The following is a 15747-nucleotide window of genomic DNA, read 5'->3' as shown; positions in this document are numbered from 1 at the left end:
TCACTGAACCACCTTTTCCTTAGCCTCTTCTCCATTTTTGTGCCCGTAGTTATTTTAGAAAAGAACAATTTGGGTCAGAAATTTTGGCTGTGGTTTGTTAACCCCATCCCTCTACTTTAGGTCCTGTCTATCTACTGGAGGTAGACTCTTCAACTTTCCTCTCTCCACTGTTGGACATTATATCTAAGATCACTCCCATTGAGTCCTGAGAGGGTCTCACCTACGAGGTCTCTGGTACTTTCTAGACAGCCCTCCGACCTCGCACCCTCCCAGGGTAGATATTTCTATCCATTCTATTGTCCCTCTGGGCTTTTCTCCTGCCACCCTCCCTGTTCTGTTCCCCCTTTCCCCTTTCCATTCCCTTTCCCATCCAGTTTCCTCACTTCCTCTGTCTCCCATGATTATTTTCTTCCACAATCTAAGTGGGATTGAAACATCCTTTCTTGGACATTCCTGCTTGTTAAACTTCCTAATCTCTGAGGGATATAGCCTAAGTATTCTCTACTTTTTGACTAATATCCACTTTTTAGTGAGTAGATACAATGCATGTTCTGTTGGGTCTGGGTTAATTCACTCCAGATGATAATATTTAGTTTCATTCAATTGCCTGCAAAACTGATGTTGTCCTCATTCGTAATAGCTGAATAGTATTTCATAGTACATATGAACCACATTGTCTATATGCAGTCTTTGTTTGAGAAACCTTTGAATTGTTCCTATCTTCTGCCCATTACAAATAAGGCCACTATGAATATTGTGGAGCATGTGTCCTTGTTAAGTTTTGTAGCAACTTTTGGTTATTCGCCCAGAAGTGGTATAGCTGGGTCCTCATGTAGTACTATGTCCAATTATCTGAAGAACCTCCAGACTGATTTCCAGATTGGTTGTACCAGCTTGCAATCCCACCAACAATGCAGGAGCATGTGCTGTCATCTGAGTTTTTGGTCTTAGCAATTCTGATAAATGTATAATGGAAACTCTGGGACATTCTGATTTGCATTTTCCTGATAACTAAAATCTTTGAACATTTCTCTAAATGCTTTTGCGTCATTCAAGTTTTCTCTGTTGTGAATTCTTTGTTCAGCTGTGTACCTCCTTTTTAAATTGGGTATTTGGTTTTTTTGGAGGTTTGCTTCTTGAGCTCATTATGTATTTGGGATATCAGCCCTCTATCCGATGTAGGGTTACTGAAGGTTTTTTCCCAGTCTTTAGGTGATAGCTATGAATTAGTTAAACTACTTTGCTCCCAATGTTCACATATTGCATCTGTCCAAGAGCTCTCTGGGTTCTTGAATGAAAGACATGCAAGCCAACTAATTTTGATATGACTTGACTAGGTTAACCTCCCTGCAGTTTGCAAACACTTCTTTCTGGTGTTCCTGAGTTAACATCCTTTAAAACCTACATTTCATCTCTAAGACCCCATTCACAAACAACATCTACTTCCCTGTCATGGCGATTCTTTTTTCTCTCCCCTCTCAGTATCTTGCCTAATATAAAAACACTGCCCCATATCTCTGCCCAGCCATTGATTGTGTGACAATTTTTTACCACCACCCAAAGCCAGCTGGATACAGGTTTTCTCAGGTCTGAACACGTGCTTTTAGCAGCTGAAATAAGCCAAAGCCTTAGAACCAATTCCCAAGACTAGGTTGACTATTTTCCTATTGAGGAAGTCTTTTGCCTTACAGAAGCTTTTCAGTTTCATGATGTCCCATTTATGAATTGGTACTAAGCCTGAGCTCTTGGAGTCCACTGGGCCCATTGGGGGTCTCAGCTGCTGCTGTTATTTAGATGGGTGTCTTACATATTGCCCTGGCTGTAGTAGAACTCTTGGGAGACTTGCCACCTGTGGAGTGTTGAGAGGGGCAAACATTAAGTTCTGCCCAAGGAAGAGGAGCAGACAGAAAGGGAGTTCAAATTACTCATTTTAATTTCTTAAAATGTAATCAATCTTTCAGAATTTGGTCATTGCAATGTAAGAATTTTTGATTTCTTTTTGAATGCTACTAATACTTTAGAGACATGAATCATTTCAAATGTGCTCTTTAATTTCTGGATGTTTGAGTTTGTTTTTCAAAAGGCCTTTTTATACATCTTATATTGTTTTTGCTCTCATCAGAGATCATCCATAAATAATGCTTGATGTTCAGATAAAGTTCTTAGTTATGAAGAGAGATGCTACAACAAGCATCCTCTATCTCGATATGTTTGAGTGTATGCAGTGCATGTGCAAATGTGCATGATCTTTGTGTGTGTGTGTGTGTGTGTGTGTGTGTGTATGTGTGTATAAAGATATGCATATCACTGGCAATATAGTGCTTTGAGCCTATTTGTAAGAGCACAGATTCAAGTCCTGGTCTTTTCCAGTCTCTTTTTGACACAGGATCTATTTGCTCACTACTGAACAATATGCCAGGAATATCTGAACAAATTGCTCCTTTTAATTCTGTTCTCCAAATCCTATCTCTACGCAGAAGCTTGTAAAGATGCTTGTGCTATAGTACCCAGTTTTGTTTGTTTTTTAATGTACACTTTGGTGACCCAAATTCATGTCATAAAACCTGTATCTCAATTGCTTTACACTGAACCATCATATCAGGTCATTTTTTATATTATTAAAACTGTGATCCTCTTCTAATATCATCATGAGTGATGATTAATTTTAATCATTAATGGAATTTTATTTAGATCTATGACAAAAAAATTTGGTCACAACTCTGAAGGAATATTCAATGTCATTAGTTTCTGTTTTTGTTTACATAAATGATGTACTATAACTGGGCTGTACTATTTTTTAGGCATAGTTCATAGAATGAATAAAAAGAAGAAACTCACTGAATATGAACATTCGTCATACTCTGCTTCTCAGCAAGGTGAACAACTTCACTAGCTGCAGCATCCTGCCATCAGACATGAAGAATGATGATTCCCTGAGCCAAGTAATGATCTATTTTTCCTAATGCCCTTCCTGTCTAGAGTACCTTTTCATAGAAATGGGAATATAATTTCTTTTAAAAAAGAGTGTTACTCAGTGAACTAGTCTATGGGGGGAGGGCGGCAATGGGGGGAGGGTTGGGAGGGGAACACCCATAAGGAAGGGGAGGGGGGAGGGGGATGTTTGCCCGGAAACCGGGAAAGGGAATAACACTCGAAATGTATATAAGAAATACTCAAGTTAATAAAAAAAAAAAAAAAAAAGAGTGTTACTAAAACTCACAGGAGAGTCCAATGTTATTGTACTACTAAGTAGTTGATTCTTAGCCATGGGGACTGTTGTTTTGTGAGAATCTGGAAGAATTCGGCCAGATAAAGCCCCACCTTTCATTTGTTGAGCAGTACTCAGAATGTCATCTTCATTGTAGTTTTGAAGAAAGTATGAATAAAGTGATTCTAGTGGGTCTGTCACATGAGTACAGATTTGAGTAACAGAAGTAGAGGAGAGTACTGAACATGCCATTTTCCTAAGACTGTGGAGAATCATAAATCAGCCACATTGGAGTCTAACAAATAATATAATTCAATAGTATTTATTATAATAGAGAATAATATATAATACATAATATAAAGTACATATAGTGAGTAAAACAATTATAGCAAACAATATGGTTAAATATAAAACTGAAGTTGTTTCTTGTAATAATCTCTTCCGCTATGGTTAGTGGGAGGTAGAAGAGAACATTAAAATACAATGACCGGAAACTTCTTCAGTCATGAAGAATTTTCTCTTGTGGAACATTATATTTTGAAGTTGTTCCGTTGTGGCCTGTTAAATGAAACATAAAATGTCATCATTAGACAAACATTCTCAGAAAACAGATTCGTACAACTTCAGATACGATTAATTTTTCAGTATATTTTTTTACTCTAAACTAAGAATTACTTCAGTTAACAATATATCTGATTTTGAATGTTGTTACTTGTTAAATCAGGCATGTTTTAGCCTCTTTATTATTCTTCACATATGTGGTTGTAGTGGATCTTGGGCAACATAATATTCATACCAAGTGATAACCATTTGGCAAGATTATATCTCAAAAAAAAATTAAACAAGGTTTTTGTCCAAAGATAGAAAAGCTTGTTAGAGCATGGTATAACCTTGTAGTATGTTTAGTGGATTTTTTAAATCAAATAATAGTTTCTACGTTATCTTTTCAAAAATAATTTCATATCTAAGACATTCTATAATACTTATGGATCATGGGAAGAAGTGAGAGTAATATCGCATCTAAGAATCTGGAATTCTTATAGGAGATAATTATGGAATCCCCTATTATACGAACATATGTACACACATACACACATATTCACATATAATTTCATTAAAGTGTTGTTTAGAAACATTTCCCATACTCTAATATCATTATGTGCCCCAATGCTGCTCTGATATTTAAAACTTACGAAGTCAGAGAATGCTATCAACCTTCCATTCATTTGAATACTAATTAAAACTTCTCCTACCTGTAGGACCTCCCTCATGAGGAACAGCAGACGACATCTCTAATTCTTTAGTATTAGCCTTTGAGGTCTTCACATCGTGGTCATCTATGGTTTCAATCATAAGAGTTGCTTTGCCAGAAGTATTTAATGTATCAGAAGATAGGTTGATGTCATAAGACTTCTGATTATCTTCACAAAATATATTATCATTTTCTCCAAATAATTCTTGACAGTTGTCAATCATGAATTGTATAATGGACAACTGTAACAACACAAGGCAAAAACAAGATCCTCTCATTTCACATTGTTTACCAAATTGAAATCAATAAAATTTGAAATCCAAAATGATGAGGAAAAGAGCAGTTACTATCAACAGATATGAACCTGAGAAATGAAGTCTGTGTCTGAAATGGAGACTGTAATTTCTTTGCGACTTACTAAACATAGTAAAAATTTCATACATATTGCAAACAATGAAGGAACTACTAAAGCAAAGTAATATTTCAGAGCTGATGAGCTGCCAGAATAAATATGAATGAATCAAATTAATGACTTCAAAGGTTTCTTTAATTGTTGATGTTCTGCTGGGGTGTGGGGAGAAGGTGGAGTTTCATTGTGAACGTTTGAATGGGTTGACTGTCTAATTCTGAGCACCCTAATATATGATCCCATCTTTGTTACAATTTTCATGTGGTTTACATGGCTTGGCTTTCCTGGAGGAAGTATGTCATTGCTTAGAATTTAAGTTGACAGAAGCTAGTTGCCATTTGCAGTGTGCCCTGTGTGCTTCATGTTTGCTTCCTAGGATGAAAGCCCTAAGGTCTCTGCTTCCTGTTTGGTTGTCCTTCCTTCCTTCCTGTAGCCAAGCTCCTCTGTGATGCCATTGAAGAACTGTAATCTCTCTACAACTCTCAGTTCCAAATAAACACTTACTTCAATAAGTTGCATTGGTCCTTGTGTTTCTTTAAAGCAATAGAAAAATGACTGAGAGAAGAAGTTGGTGAGAAGGGGTATCTTAGTTGATACAATGCCCCCATCCGATTTGCCTATTATTGTAGGGAAGTCTAAGGTATATTGATTAATAATGAAATTTGGAAGGCCCATATCTCCACAATTGTGCCACCCTTGAGCTATTTGTCAAAGAAAGATATAAGGTGCAGGGCAATTGGCAGAACACCTACCCAGCTCCTGCTTCTCTTCTTGCCTCCAGGTTCCTGCCCTCCTTTGGTTTGTGCCATGACATTTCTCAGTATTTAACTGGTAACTAGAAGTATATCATCAAGAGTAACCTGTCCTCCATAAGTTGCTTTTCATAAGTGTTTTATCACAGCGATGATGGTAAATTAAGACACTTTCTAAAAGGAAATAGCTTTTCCCTAGGCTATCCTATGCCATTGTGTGTGATATCACATGACTTCCTTCCTGTGGAGCTTTTTTTCTGGAAACTCTTCGGTAAAATATACACTTTGCTTTCCTCTTTGTTGTTGTTGTTGTTATTTTTTGTGTTTTTTTGTCAATTTTTCCTTTTCAAAATGCATGTTCTTCACTGATTCTCTGTGAATTTCTCATCATGAAACTCATTAACACTCATTTTCCTATCTTTCCGCCTGCCTTCTTCTGTGGAAACATCCCACCAAAATTTAAAAATTTAATAAATTTTTAAATTATTATTAAACTGAGGGAAGAGGGGCTTTTGAGGATGGGACTTGGAGGAAGGTACTCAAGGCAATAAGGATATAAGGTAATAAAATAATAAAATATTAATGCATATGGGTATAATAAACTTAAGAGCTAAAGAATACCTGAGGTCATAAGATAGCACCTAAAACATTGGAAACATACACTATTCTTTTTCTTAGAAGTAGGAGTTAGTGCTAAATATTACAAAGCGCATGACATAATATACACTAGACTTTTATCATTATTCTTTACATCACATTCTGTAAATATATTCAATTATATAATTATATACACCTATATAATTATATGCAATGTGCTTTTATATGACAAGCAGTACAGTTGAGGGGTGAATATATCTAAATTATAATAATCTCACCACTAATGAATGCTGAAAGGGACCGGGTATAGATCTCTCCTGAGAGATACATCTAGAGCATGTCCAATACAGAGATCAATGCTAGCAGCAAACCATCAAACTGAGAACAGGACCCCCTTGGGGGAAATTAGAGGAAGTATTGAAAGTGTTGAAGGAGTTTGCAACATAATTAAAACAACAATGCCAACCAACCAGAGCTTCCAGGGACTAAACCACTTCTGAAAAACTATAAATGGACTGACGCAGGGTTCCAACTGCATATGTAAGAAGATAATAGCCTTGTTGGGGCACCAGTGGAAGGGGAAGCCCTTGGTCCTGCCAAGGTTGGATACCCCAGTGCAGGGGAATATGGGGGAGCAGTCAGGGGGAATTATAGGGGGAATATCCATATGGGGGAGGAGGAGAGGAGGGAATGGGACCTATGGACAGGAACCTGGGAAGGGGAATAACATTGAAATTTAAGTAAAAAAATATATCCAATAAAAAAATTTTAAAAAATACAAATCCTAAAAAAAGGAACAGAAAAGAAACACAAGTATCATGTGCTCCAAAGTATGTCTACAATAGAAAACAAATAAAATACTAGGTAATCAGGATATTTTTTCAACTTCACTGTAGTCTCCTTGAACTACCACTATACAAGCCAGGATGTTACTGGTTAAAACATCGATATCTAAAATTAATAACTTTAAAGAAAAAAGAGAAAAAAGGAAAGAACCAAAAAGAAATGATTCAATTACATCAAACTACATTAAAAATTCCCTTTCCCAATCCTTCCTGAAATAGAACAGTATATCTCCCACACCAGAAGAATGCAATTCTCCTGTGTCCCCTAATATCTGTAATCTTTCTGAGGTATTCCAAATTCCTGAAGTACAGTGAGTACTTTGTTCCCACAGGGAAAATCAGACCCCTTACCTTCTTTGAGAGATCCCTCCCATAAAACATCTTACAAGTCGGATTCCATAAAACATGAGGTGCTATGCGAACAGACAAGTCAAAGGTGTCTAATTGGTTCGTAGAAGCAGCTTTAATTTTTTGTAGAACACAGATGAGTTGCTTAAGCAAAACGTAGTTTGGCTTTGGCATCTTCAAAAGGATACTATACAAATAAATAGGAGAAATTTACTGACGGTCCTACAAGTAATGTCACTTACAAAACTCTAAATTTAAAGAAAAATCGGTGTAAATGTTTTGTAGACCAGCTCACTGGATAGTCAGAATTCAAAATGAATAAGAATATACAGTCAAAGTATTGCCTCAAGTTTTTTTCTGGAAATCACTTCTCCCTATAGAATTATGGGAAAAATACAAATTTTCTATGAATTTCTGTGTGCTACAAGTATAGCTGTTACCCACAGAACCCAGAGGAAGGTATCAGGATCCCTAGTATTAGAGAGAATGAAGATTGAGGCAGGCCATGTCTGTTCTGTGTATGGAAACATCCAGTGTTGTTAAACAGTGAAACATCTTTCCAGCCACCATCTAAACACATTACATATCGAATACAGTATGAATTCATGTAACACTCTCATGACACTGTAGAACATAAGGACCAGGGGTTGGGGATTTAGCTTAGCAGTAGAGCACCTGCCTAGCAAGTGAAAGGCCCTGGGTTCGGTCCCCAGCTCTGGAAAAACAAAACAAAACAAAACAAAAACAAAAAAACAAAAAAAGAACATAAGGACCAAAAAGCACACTAGTGACTCTATACAATGCAATTATAAAAAGCTTCTGCTGTAGGCAAGGCAGAGATTTTGGGTTCTTGGGTAACAATGTGAGCTCAAAGCTTCTGCCACTTAGGAAATATTTCAGTGAAGTATCATACCGAAAAATGATTCAAAGAAGTCAAAGCTATTCCTAACCCAGACTTCTCTAGGAAGTTGTATTGAGAAAGACAAACTTAGTGATAGCTTCAATCAGTGATATATATTTAACATGTGAAATACACACAATACCATGATAAGAGAATGCAAATAATCCACACGCATTACACACATATATTTATTTTGTTTCACACAGGAAATCAAAGCAACAGTCTAGGCTGACCTGCACACAACATGTTGCATAGGCTCTCTTGTAACCCATGACACTTATAAGGTAGAAGACTCTCAAGTTGTGGGATTACAGGCATGATTCAACACTCTAGCTTGAGGAATGCACATGTTTATAAAGTGAATATACATGTCTGAGCAAAGGAAACCTCTTGGAATGGGACATCATTCCAGTTTTCAATCTATAAACAAAAGCCTTTGTACCTTAAAAAAAGTACTGTTTCTATATTAGTGCATTTCCTCACGTGCTTACTTTTGGATGGATGCAATTTTTCCAAGGAGTGGTCCTTCATCTGGGATGCTAAGCCAATTTTCATATAAATCACAGGAAAGTAAACTTCCTTCGATATTTTTGATAAAGTCCTTTTTTTTTAATGAAAAGAAAACAAAAAAGTAATGGTCAATGTATATTGTAGGATGTACTTGAGAAATATTTTTGTTTAAAATTTAGCCGTTTAGACCCATGATTCTCAATTTGTGTGTCATGATCTTTTGGGGGATCACATATTATATATCCTGCACATCAGATATTCCATAAATTACACATTATAATTCATAACAGTAGCAAAATTTCAGTTATCAAATAACAGCCAAATGATGTCATGTTTAGGCGGGACTACAGCATCATGTACTATATTAGAGTTACAGGATTAGGGACGCTGACAACCACTGATTGAGACCCTACTTCCTCAAGAGGTTTTCTACCTGTCAACTACCCAGAACCTTGGCTCAAAAGTAGAACCTCTAGGCAAGAACTTATGTGTTCTTACCTAGAACTACAAACAAAGAAGCAGATTTCTGGCTACAGTATCATTGAAATAAACCTACTCTGTTCAAATTGCCTTTCCTGGCTTGCAGTTTACTCAACTACCTGCAAGCAGAGATCTGTACTCCACTTCACAGCCTGACGTGTGGGACATCCAGACAGGAGTCTATCATAACTGCTCTCTGTGTGGCTTCACCCAGCAGCCAACTGAACCAGATAAGGACAGATAAGGAAACCCACAGACATACATAGAATAAAGCTCAGTGGCTCACAGGGAAGAGTTGGGGAAAGAAATCATGGTCCTGAGAAGACAGGTATTCCACAGGAAGACCCACAGAGTCAGTGAAAATGGAACACTGGGAGCTATGAAGGACTGACCACCAACGCAATAGCATGTAGAAGGTGCATCATGACTTAGGGCACACGTGTGGGAAGTGTGCAGCTCGGTCTCCATGTGATCTTCATGTAGAGTGGGGTTCCATAAATCTGTCGAGTGTCTGTGGAAATCGTTCACTCACTGGCCTCAGTGGAATTGATGTACTAATTCTGAAGGGAGTTCATGTGCCAGGATGTGAGCATAAATCAGGGGGCCCTAACCAGCTCAGAGGAAAAGGGAAGAGACTCTGAAGAGTGATGAGGTAGGGGCAGCACTCAAGATTTAGAAAGAGTAAATAAACAAATTATTAAATAAATAAGTAAATAAATAAATAGAAAACAATAATCAAATTACAGGAAAAAGAAAAAAGAAAAAGAAAAAAGTGCAGTAACCATTAAAAAAAATTAACAAAATTAACAAATACCTAAGTACTCTTCGAGAAAAAAAGCAACCATCAAAAAATGGCAGCGTCTGTAAATATCTCATTCTGATTGTATAATCTGGTGAATCTGTACTTCCTTTCATATAATATACAAGGGCACCTCTGCCTACAGGTCCACTTGAAATAGTTGTGATCTTTCTTGAGCATCCTGTTTTACAAGTCAGAAGATCTCCCAGTTTTATATCCATTCCTTTTAATATGTAAATATGCAACTATTTAAATAAATTGTAAGCAGTAGCCTGGTTGAAGCACAGAAAAGTGTCTTTCTTCATGAGGTACCACAATAAAGTTTCATGTTTTATCAAGGACTGCAAATCACAAAAAGGGAAGATTGTCTGTTTTTTGTGAATACACAAATTGCTATGAATACACATGGACTCCTTCAGTTACTGATCTTCATATTCCTCTCCATGAGGTGTCCAGATTTCTGGCAATGAGTGCCAGATGCCCAGGTCAGGCTCTCTGGCCAAAGAGGGACAATTCAGTAATTTTGCCTAATGTTATTAAGCATGCCTACTCTCACAGCACTATCTTTTCTCTTGAGGTCTGGGCCATAGCTCCACAGTCTACTGAGAGGAAAACTCAGATCATGGCCCAAATAAAAATAAAGCAATGATATTTGCTCCAGAGCTACTGCTGCTCACTGGTAAGTTAAGCATAAAAGACTATTTTGAAAAAGGTTAGGCTAATTTTTCATTATTTGAGAATTAGGATGGTGATATTTGGCAAAAGTGAGGGTGCAGTTTTATTTATTTATTTTTAGTAGAGATGGAAAACAATTTCGTGTATTTACTAGACAGAGTGCAACATCCAACTCTCTCATAACCTATTAAAATCTGTCATGGACTAGCTCTTTTGTACTGTTGTTATTTATGAGGAATACTTTTGGTCAGTATGATTTGAGATATGTGTTTTTAAACGCACATGTCCCAGTATTATTACTTGCCCTGCTATTACTCACATGGTACAGTCAGAGGTGACGTCAGTGGGGACATTTGTATCGCCAAACCAAATTCCATCCGATATTTGAGGAAGTTAACTTCTAACAGATGATGTTCACCTGTGACTTTGTGATGAATCTTTGAGATTCTCAGACTTTTACCTACCTTGCCTCTTACCAAGAGGTCATGTGTCTATAGTTCAAGGAAACTGTCATCATCATGAAATCTCAAGGACAGAAACCAGAGGGATGCTGAATGTTGGTGATGCAAAAACATTACTTACCTTTACGACAGAAGCGACAGTGAGCACGGATTCTTCTTTCAAGTTAACATGTTTTCCGGTGTTAACCTTTTCCTTAAGGGACCAGTGTGATTTTTCTGATTGCATTCTGAATATGTCATCAGAACATTGTCCTTTTTCCGCAATTACAGACAACATATCCTGTGTAGGATAAGGATAATCTTGGATTATTAGGGATCCACACACCTGAAGCACAAATATGTCTTTTATTGTGAACCTGAGCAAAGGCAATTTTGGAATGTTGAGCTACAACTATGAAGAATGAAGGAGACTTTGAACTTTTTTGTTTTAGCCTCCAAATATATTTTCTTCCCTAATCCATTTTCCCCAATTTGAGGCATGAGTGTTTTGTTGGACTCAGATAATCCTCAGCATTTAATCACAGTTCTGATCCAAAGCATTGTGGTGAATGGTCCTCTCTCATTTTTCTTTTCTTATCTGAATATCTTCCTAAAGCATGCCATTCTAAGTTACCATTGGAATATTTCTCTTTCAGAGATCACATTGCTATTTTACTTCCTGTTTTACCTGGCCTCTCTTATGAATCGGAACATCCTAAACTTTTGAGACTTTTATTTCCTTCTTGTGTGACTTCTTATTTCCAGCTATCTATGCCTAAAGCTGCTGTCCCATTTAAAAACCCGGGTAAATTTCAATCATTCTTCCCTTGTTTTACAATGTAAATATGATGACCATAAATATATTTAGTCCCTATTTTCAATTGGTTACATGTTTATAATCATTGTTAACAGAAAATTCTACTGAAAACTTGCTCACACACAGCATAAATTCCTGGCAGAGACATAGGGCTAAAATAGATGCTGGATAGTAAATGAAAATAGTAGCTGGAAATCTAGTAGCTTACTTAAAACTGACTAAATCATATTATGTGGAATTTGCATATAGTCCATTAGGATAAAAAGATTAGTATATAGCAAAGAACAATGTGAATATTTCATTCATTGATAATATCAAACAAAGGTCTACAGATATTTTTAATTATAATATTGAGCAACCTCGGGCAATGATTTTAAGTAGAGTCTAGAGTAATATGGAGGTGTAATGCGGTAGAAATAATTGATAGTTGGGGAATCAGTGGGTACTTCCATAAGTCCATTTCATTGAACAAGCTTGTTAATTTGGGTCTTTGCTGAAATCAGTGCAGAGCATAGGAATACAAGTTCTTTTCTTTTTTTTCATTTTTATTTAAATGATATGACTGAAAAATCATTGGTATTTATTTCTATTTTCATGAATAGCTTATCGATACATTCATCCAGTTGATGTAATAATTTACTTAAAACAAAGCTTCAGAAAAAATTATGTGAAATAGGAGAGCTGTAAAAATCCAAAATGAAACTCACAAGTATCACAGCAGGCACATTAACATCTTTGAGAATATTGGGGGAACAATTCCCCAATTCTTTTTTGGTTTGTGGTGTTGGTGAATTTTGAACAGGTTCTGGTTGGGTTGTGGACTCATTTCCTTCACCTTTCTCTGAGGCTACGAAAGAAGGGAAATCATTTGCTGTAATTGAAGTCACTTAGCCCTTGAATGCCCTTTTCATTTTATAGCCTGCATGTCTTGTACATCATCACAAATACACAGAAAATAACTAATCAGTATCATAACATTTAATAATAAGATTGCTTTATAAGGCACTGTATATATAGTTGCATATGGGCCAAATTTCTGGTATAAAAATTAAAGTCTTCTGTTTGCCTTGAAAGCTATGCATATAGGTATTAGAATACAGCATTAATATATTACCAATCTTTGACTCCCCTGTGTGACTTTTTTGACTGAACAGCCATGGACAACTGTAAACTAACAGTAAAATAACTTGCCTGATTTCATTTATATTATAGCCCTTCAGTTTCCTGTCCTGAACTGTTAGCTCAAATCTGATGTCATTCAGTCTATGTTGCCAATATGGGTATATTATGCTATACTCTAGGACTTGCATATGAGAAAAGCATGGTGGCACATTCCTTTGTTCCAAGATTATTCCAAGAAGCAGAGCCTAGGCGATCTTTGTGAGTGTGAGATCAGCCAGGTCTACAAGGTAAGTTTGAAGACAGCCAAAGCTTTTACATAGAGAAAACCCAATTTGGAATTGAATTGCTCTCCTACTATGAGAATCTATATTAATAATCTATCACTGTAAGTATCATTTCTTTACATATCCTTAATTACTAATCTCATTTCTGGTATTAACCTCTAAGATAAACTCAGGACAAGAGACAAATGTACCAAACTTTGGAGGCAAATTTGAACACAAGGGTAATACATGCCCAGGTGAAGTTTGCCTTAATGTGATTTAGTAAATTCTTCATTGCTGTTTGTTGCAGTTCATGTTTTCTGTGCTTAAAGATTCTAAGTTTTAGTTATGTCAGTAGAACAACTATACACACCTAGAAGGCCCTCATATGGAATTGAAGCAGCTGCACCACTTCTCGGCAGTTCATCAAAATCAGGGGTGCATGTCCTCTCACCGGGGCAGCTGCTGAGTCCATGTTCCGTTTCCTCCATGATCCCATTGCTAGATGGAGGATTCTGGGAACATGGGTACTTCAGTCCGGGAGGATGGTACAGTGATGTTTCATACCAAACTGCCACAATGTCCTCTCCAAACAGTTCTGGAGAATTGTCGATCATAAATGTTACCAGAGAAATCTGTGACAAATGGAGCAAACAGAGAGGGTCTTTGTCATTTTGCACGGTTACAAATCACATTTTACTTATGATTCTTAGTGGTTAAAAGTAGGCAACATCAAACTCAATAGAGAGAACCTTGAAGCAATCCCAGGAAAATCAGGTACTAGACAAGGGTGCCCATTCTCTCCTTAGTTATTCAATATAGTACTTGAAGTCCTAGCCAGAGCAATCAGACAAGTAAAGGAGGTCAAATGGACACAAATTGGAAAGAAGTCAAAATATCACTATTTGCAGATGATATGCTAGTATACTTAAGTAACAACCAAAAGTTCCCTGAGAGTTATGATAAATAACTTTAGGAAAGTGGCTGGGTATAAAATTAACTCAAATCAGAAGCCTTCTTCTACTCCAAAAATAAACAGGCTGAGAAAGAAATCAGGGAAATGACACCCTTCAAAATAGTCACAAATAACATCATATACCTCAGAGTGAGTCTAAACAATCAAGTGAAAGATCTGTATGACAATATACTCAAGGCTCTGAAGAAAAAAATGAAGTAGATCTATGAAGATGGAAAGATCTCCCATACCCTTGAATTGGCCAGACTAACATAGTAAAAATGACCATTTTGTCAAAAGCAATCTACAGGTTCAATGCAATTCCCATCAAAATTCCAACGCATTCCTTCACAGAGTTAGAAAGAACAATTTGCAAATTCATTTGGAATAATGAAAAACTCAGGTTAATGAAAACTATCCTCAACAATAATGAACTCTGGGGGAATCACCATCGCAAACCTCAAACTATTTTACAAAGCAATAGTGATAAAAATGCAGGGTATCGGTAAAAAGACAGGCAGGTAGATCAATGGAAAAGAATTTAAGACCCAGAAATAAACCCATACAACCTATGGTCACCTGATATTTGCAAAGGAGCCAAAACCACCCTCTGGAAAAAAATAGATACCATTTTCAGCAAATGGTGCTGGTTCAATTGGAGGTCAGTGTGTAGATGAATGCAGATCGATCCATTCTTATCACCCTGTACAAAGCTTAAGTCCAAGTGGATCAAGGACATCCACATCAAAAAAGACACACTCAAACTAATAGATGAAACAGTGGGTAAGAGTCTCGAACACATGGACACTAAACAGAACACCAGTGGCTTAGGTTCTAAGATCAAGAATGGACAAATGGGACCTCATCAAACTGCATAATTTTCATTAAGGTAAAGGACACTGAAATTAGGACAAAATGACAAGCAACAGGTTGAGAAAAGATGTTTATCAATCCTACATCTGATAGAGGGCTAATATCCAATATATACAAGAACTAAGGAAGTTAGACTCCAGAGTAAAATAACTCTACTAAAAAATGGGTACAGAGCTAGAGAAAGAATTCTCAGCTAAAGAATATCGAATGGCAGAGAAGTACCTAAAGAAATGCGCAACATCCATAGTCATCAGGGAAAGCAAATCAAAACAACCCCAGTTGTTTTGTGATTCCACCTCACCCCAGTCAGAATGGCTAAGATAAAAAACTCAGGCGACAACAGATTCTGCCAAGGATGTGGGGCAAGAGGAATACTCTTCCATTGCTGGTACAGCAATTCTGAAATCAGTCTCGAGGTTCTTCTGATAATTGGATATTCCACTACCTGAGCACCCAGGTATACCTCTCTTGGGCATATACCCAAAAGATGCCCCAACATAT

The 15747-nt window shown here is 36.8% G+C and overlaps 1 protein-coding gene across 1 annotated transcript in view; it reads right to left on the bottom strand.

Annotated features, from left to right (window-relative positions):
- Positions 1-3577: 3577 nt before the first annotated feature.
- The window catches only part of LOC120100815 (rho GTPase-activating protein 20-like), a 38235-nt gene continuing 26065 nt past the window's right edge, over positions 3578-15747 (bottom strand). Inside the window, exons 13-19 of the mRNA XM_063282889.1 lie at positions 13792-14053; positions 12741-12880; positions 11359-11517; positions 8804-8913; positions 7415-7598; positions 4462-4702; positions 3578-3766 (exon numbers count right to left, since the gene is read on the bottom strand). Of these exons, the coding sequence (XP_063138959.1) occupies positions 3708-3766; positions 4462-4702; positions 7415-7598; positions 8804-8913; positions 11359-11517; positions 12741-12880; positions 13792-14053 (1155 nt within the window). The 3' untranslated portion in view covers positions 3578-3707. The remainder of the gene's footprint in view (positions 3767-4461; positions 4703-7414; positions 7599-8803; positions 8914-11358; positions 11518-12740; positions 12881-13791; positions 14054-15747) is intronic.

This window comes from Rattus norvegicus, chromosome 2 (genome assembly GCF_036323735.1).
Source record: "Rattus norvegicus strain BN/NHsdMcwi chromosome 2, GRCr8, whole genome shotgun sequence".
In the NCBI taxonomy this organism is placed as follows: Eukaryota; Metazoa; Chordata; class Mammalia; order Rodentia; family Muridae; genus Rattus; species Rattus norvegicus.
Note: the sequence above shows the minus strand (reverse complement) of the source record. Positions and strands in the feature narration are given on the sequence as shown.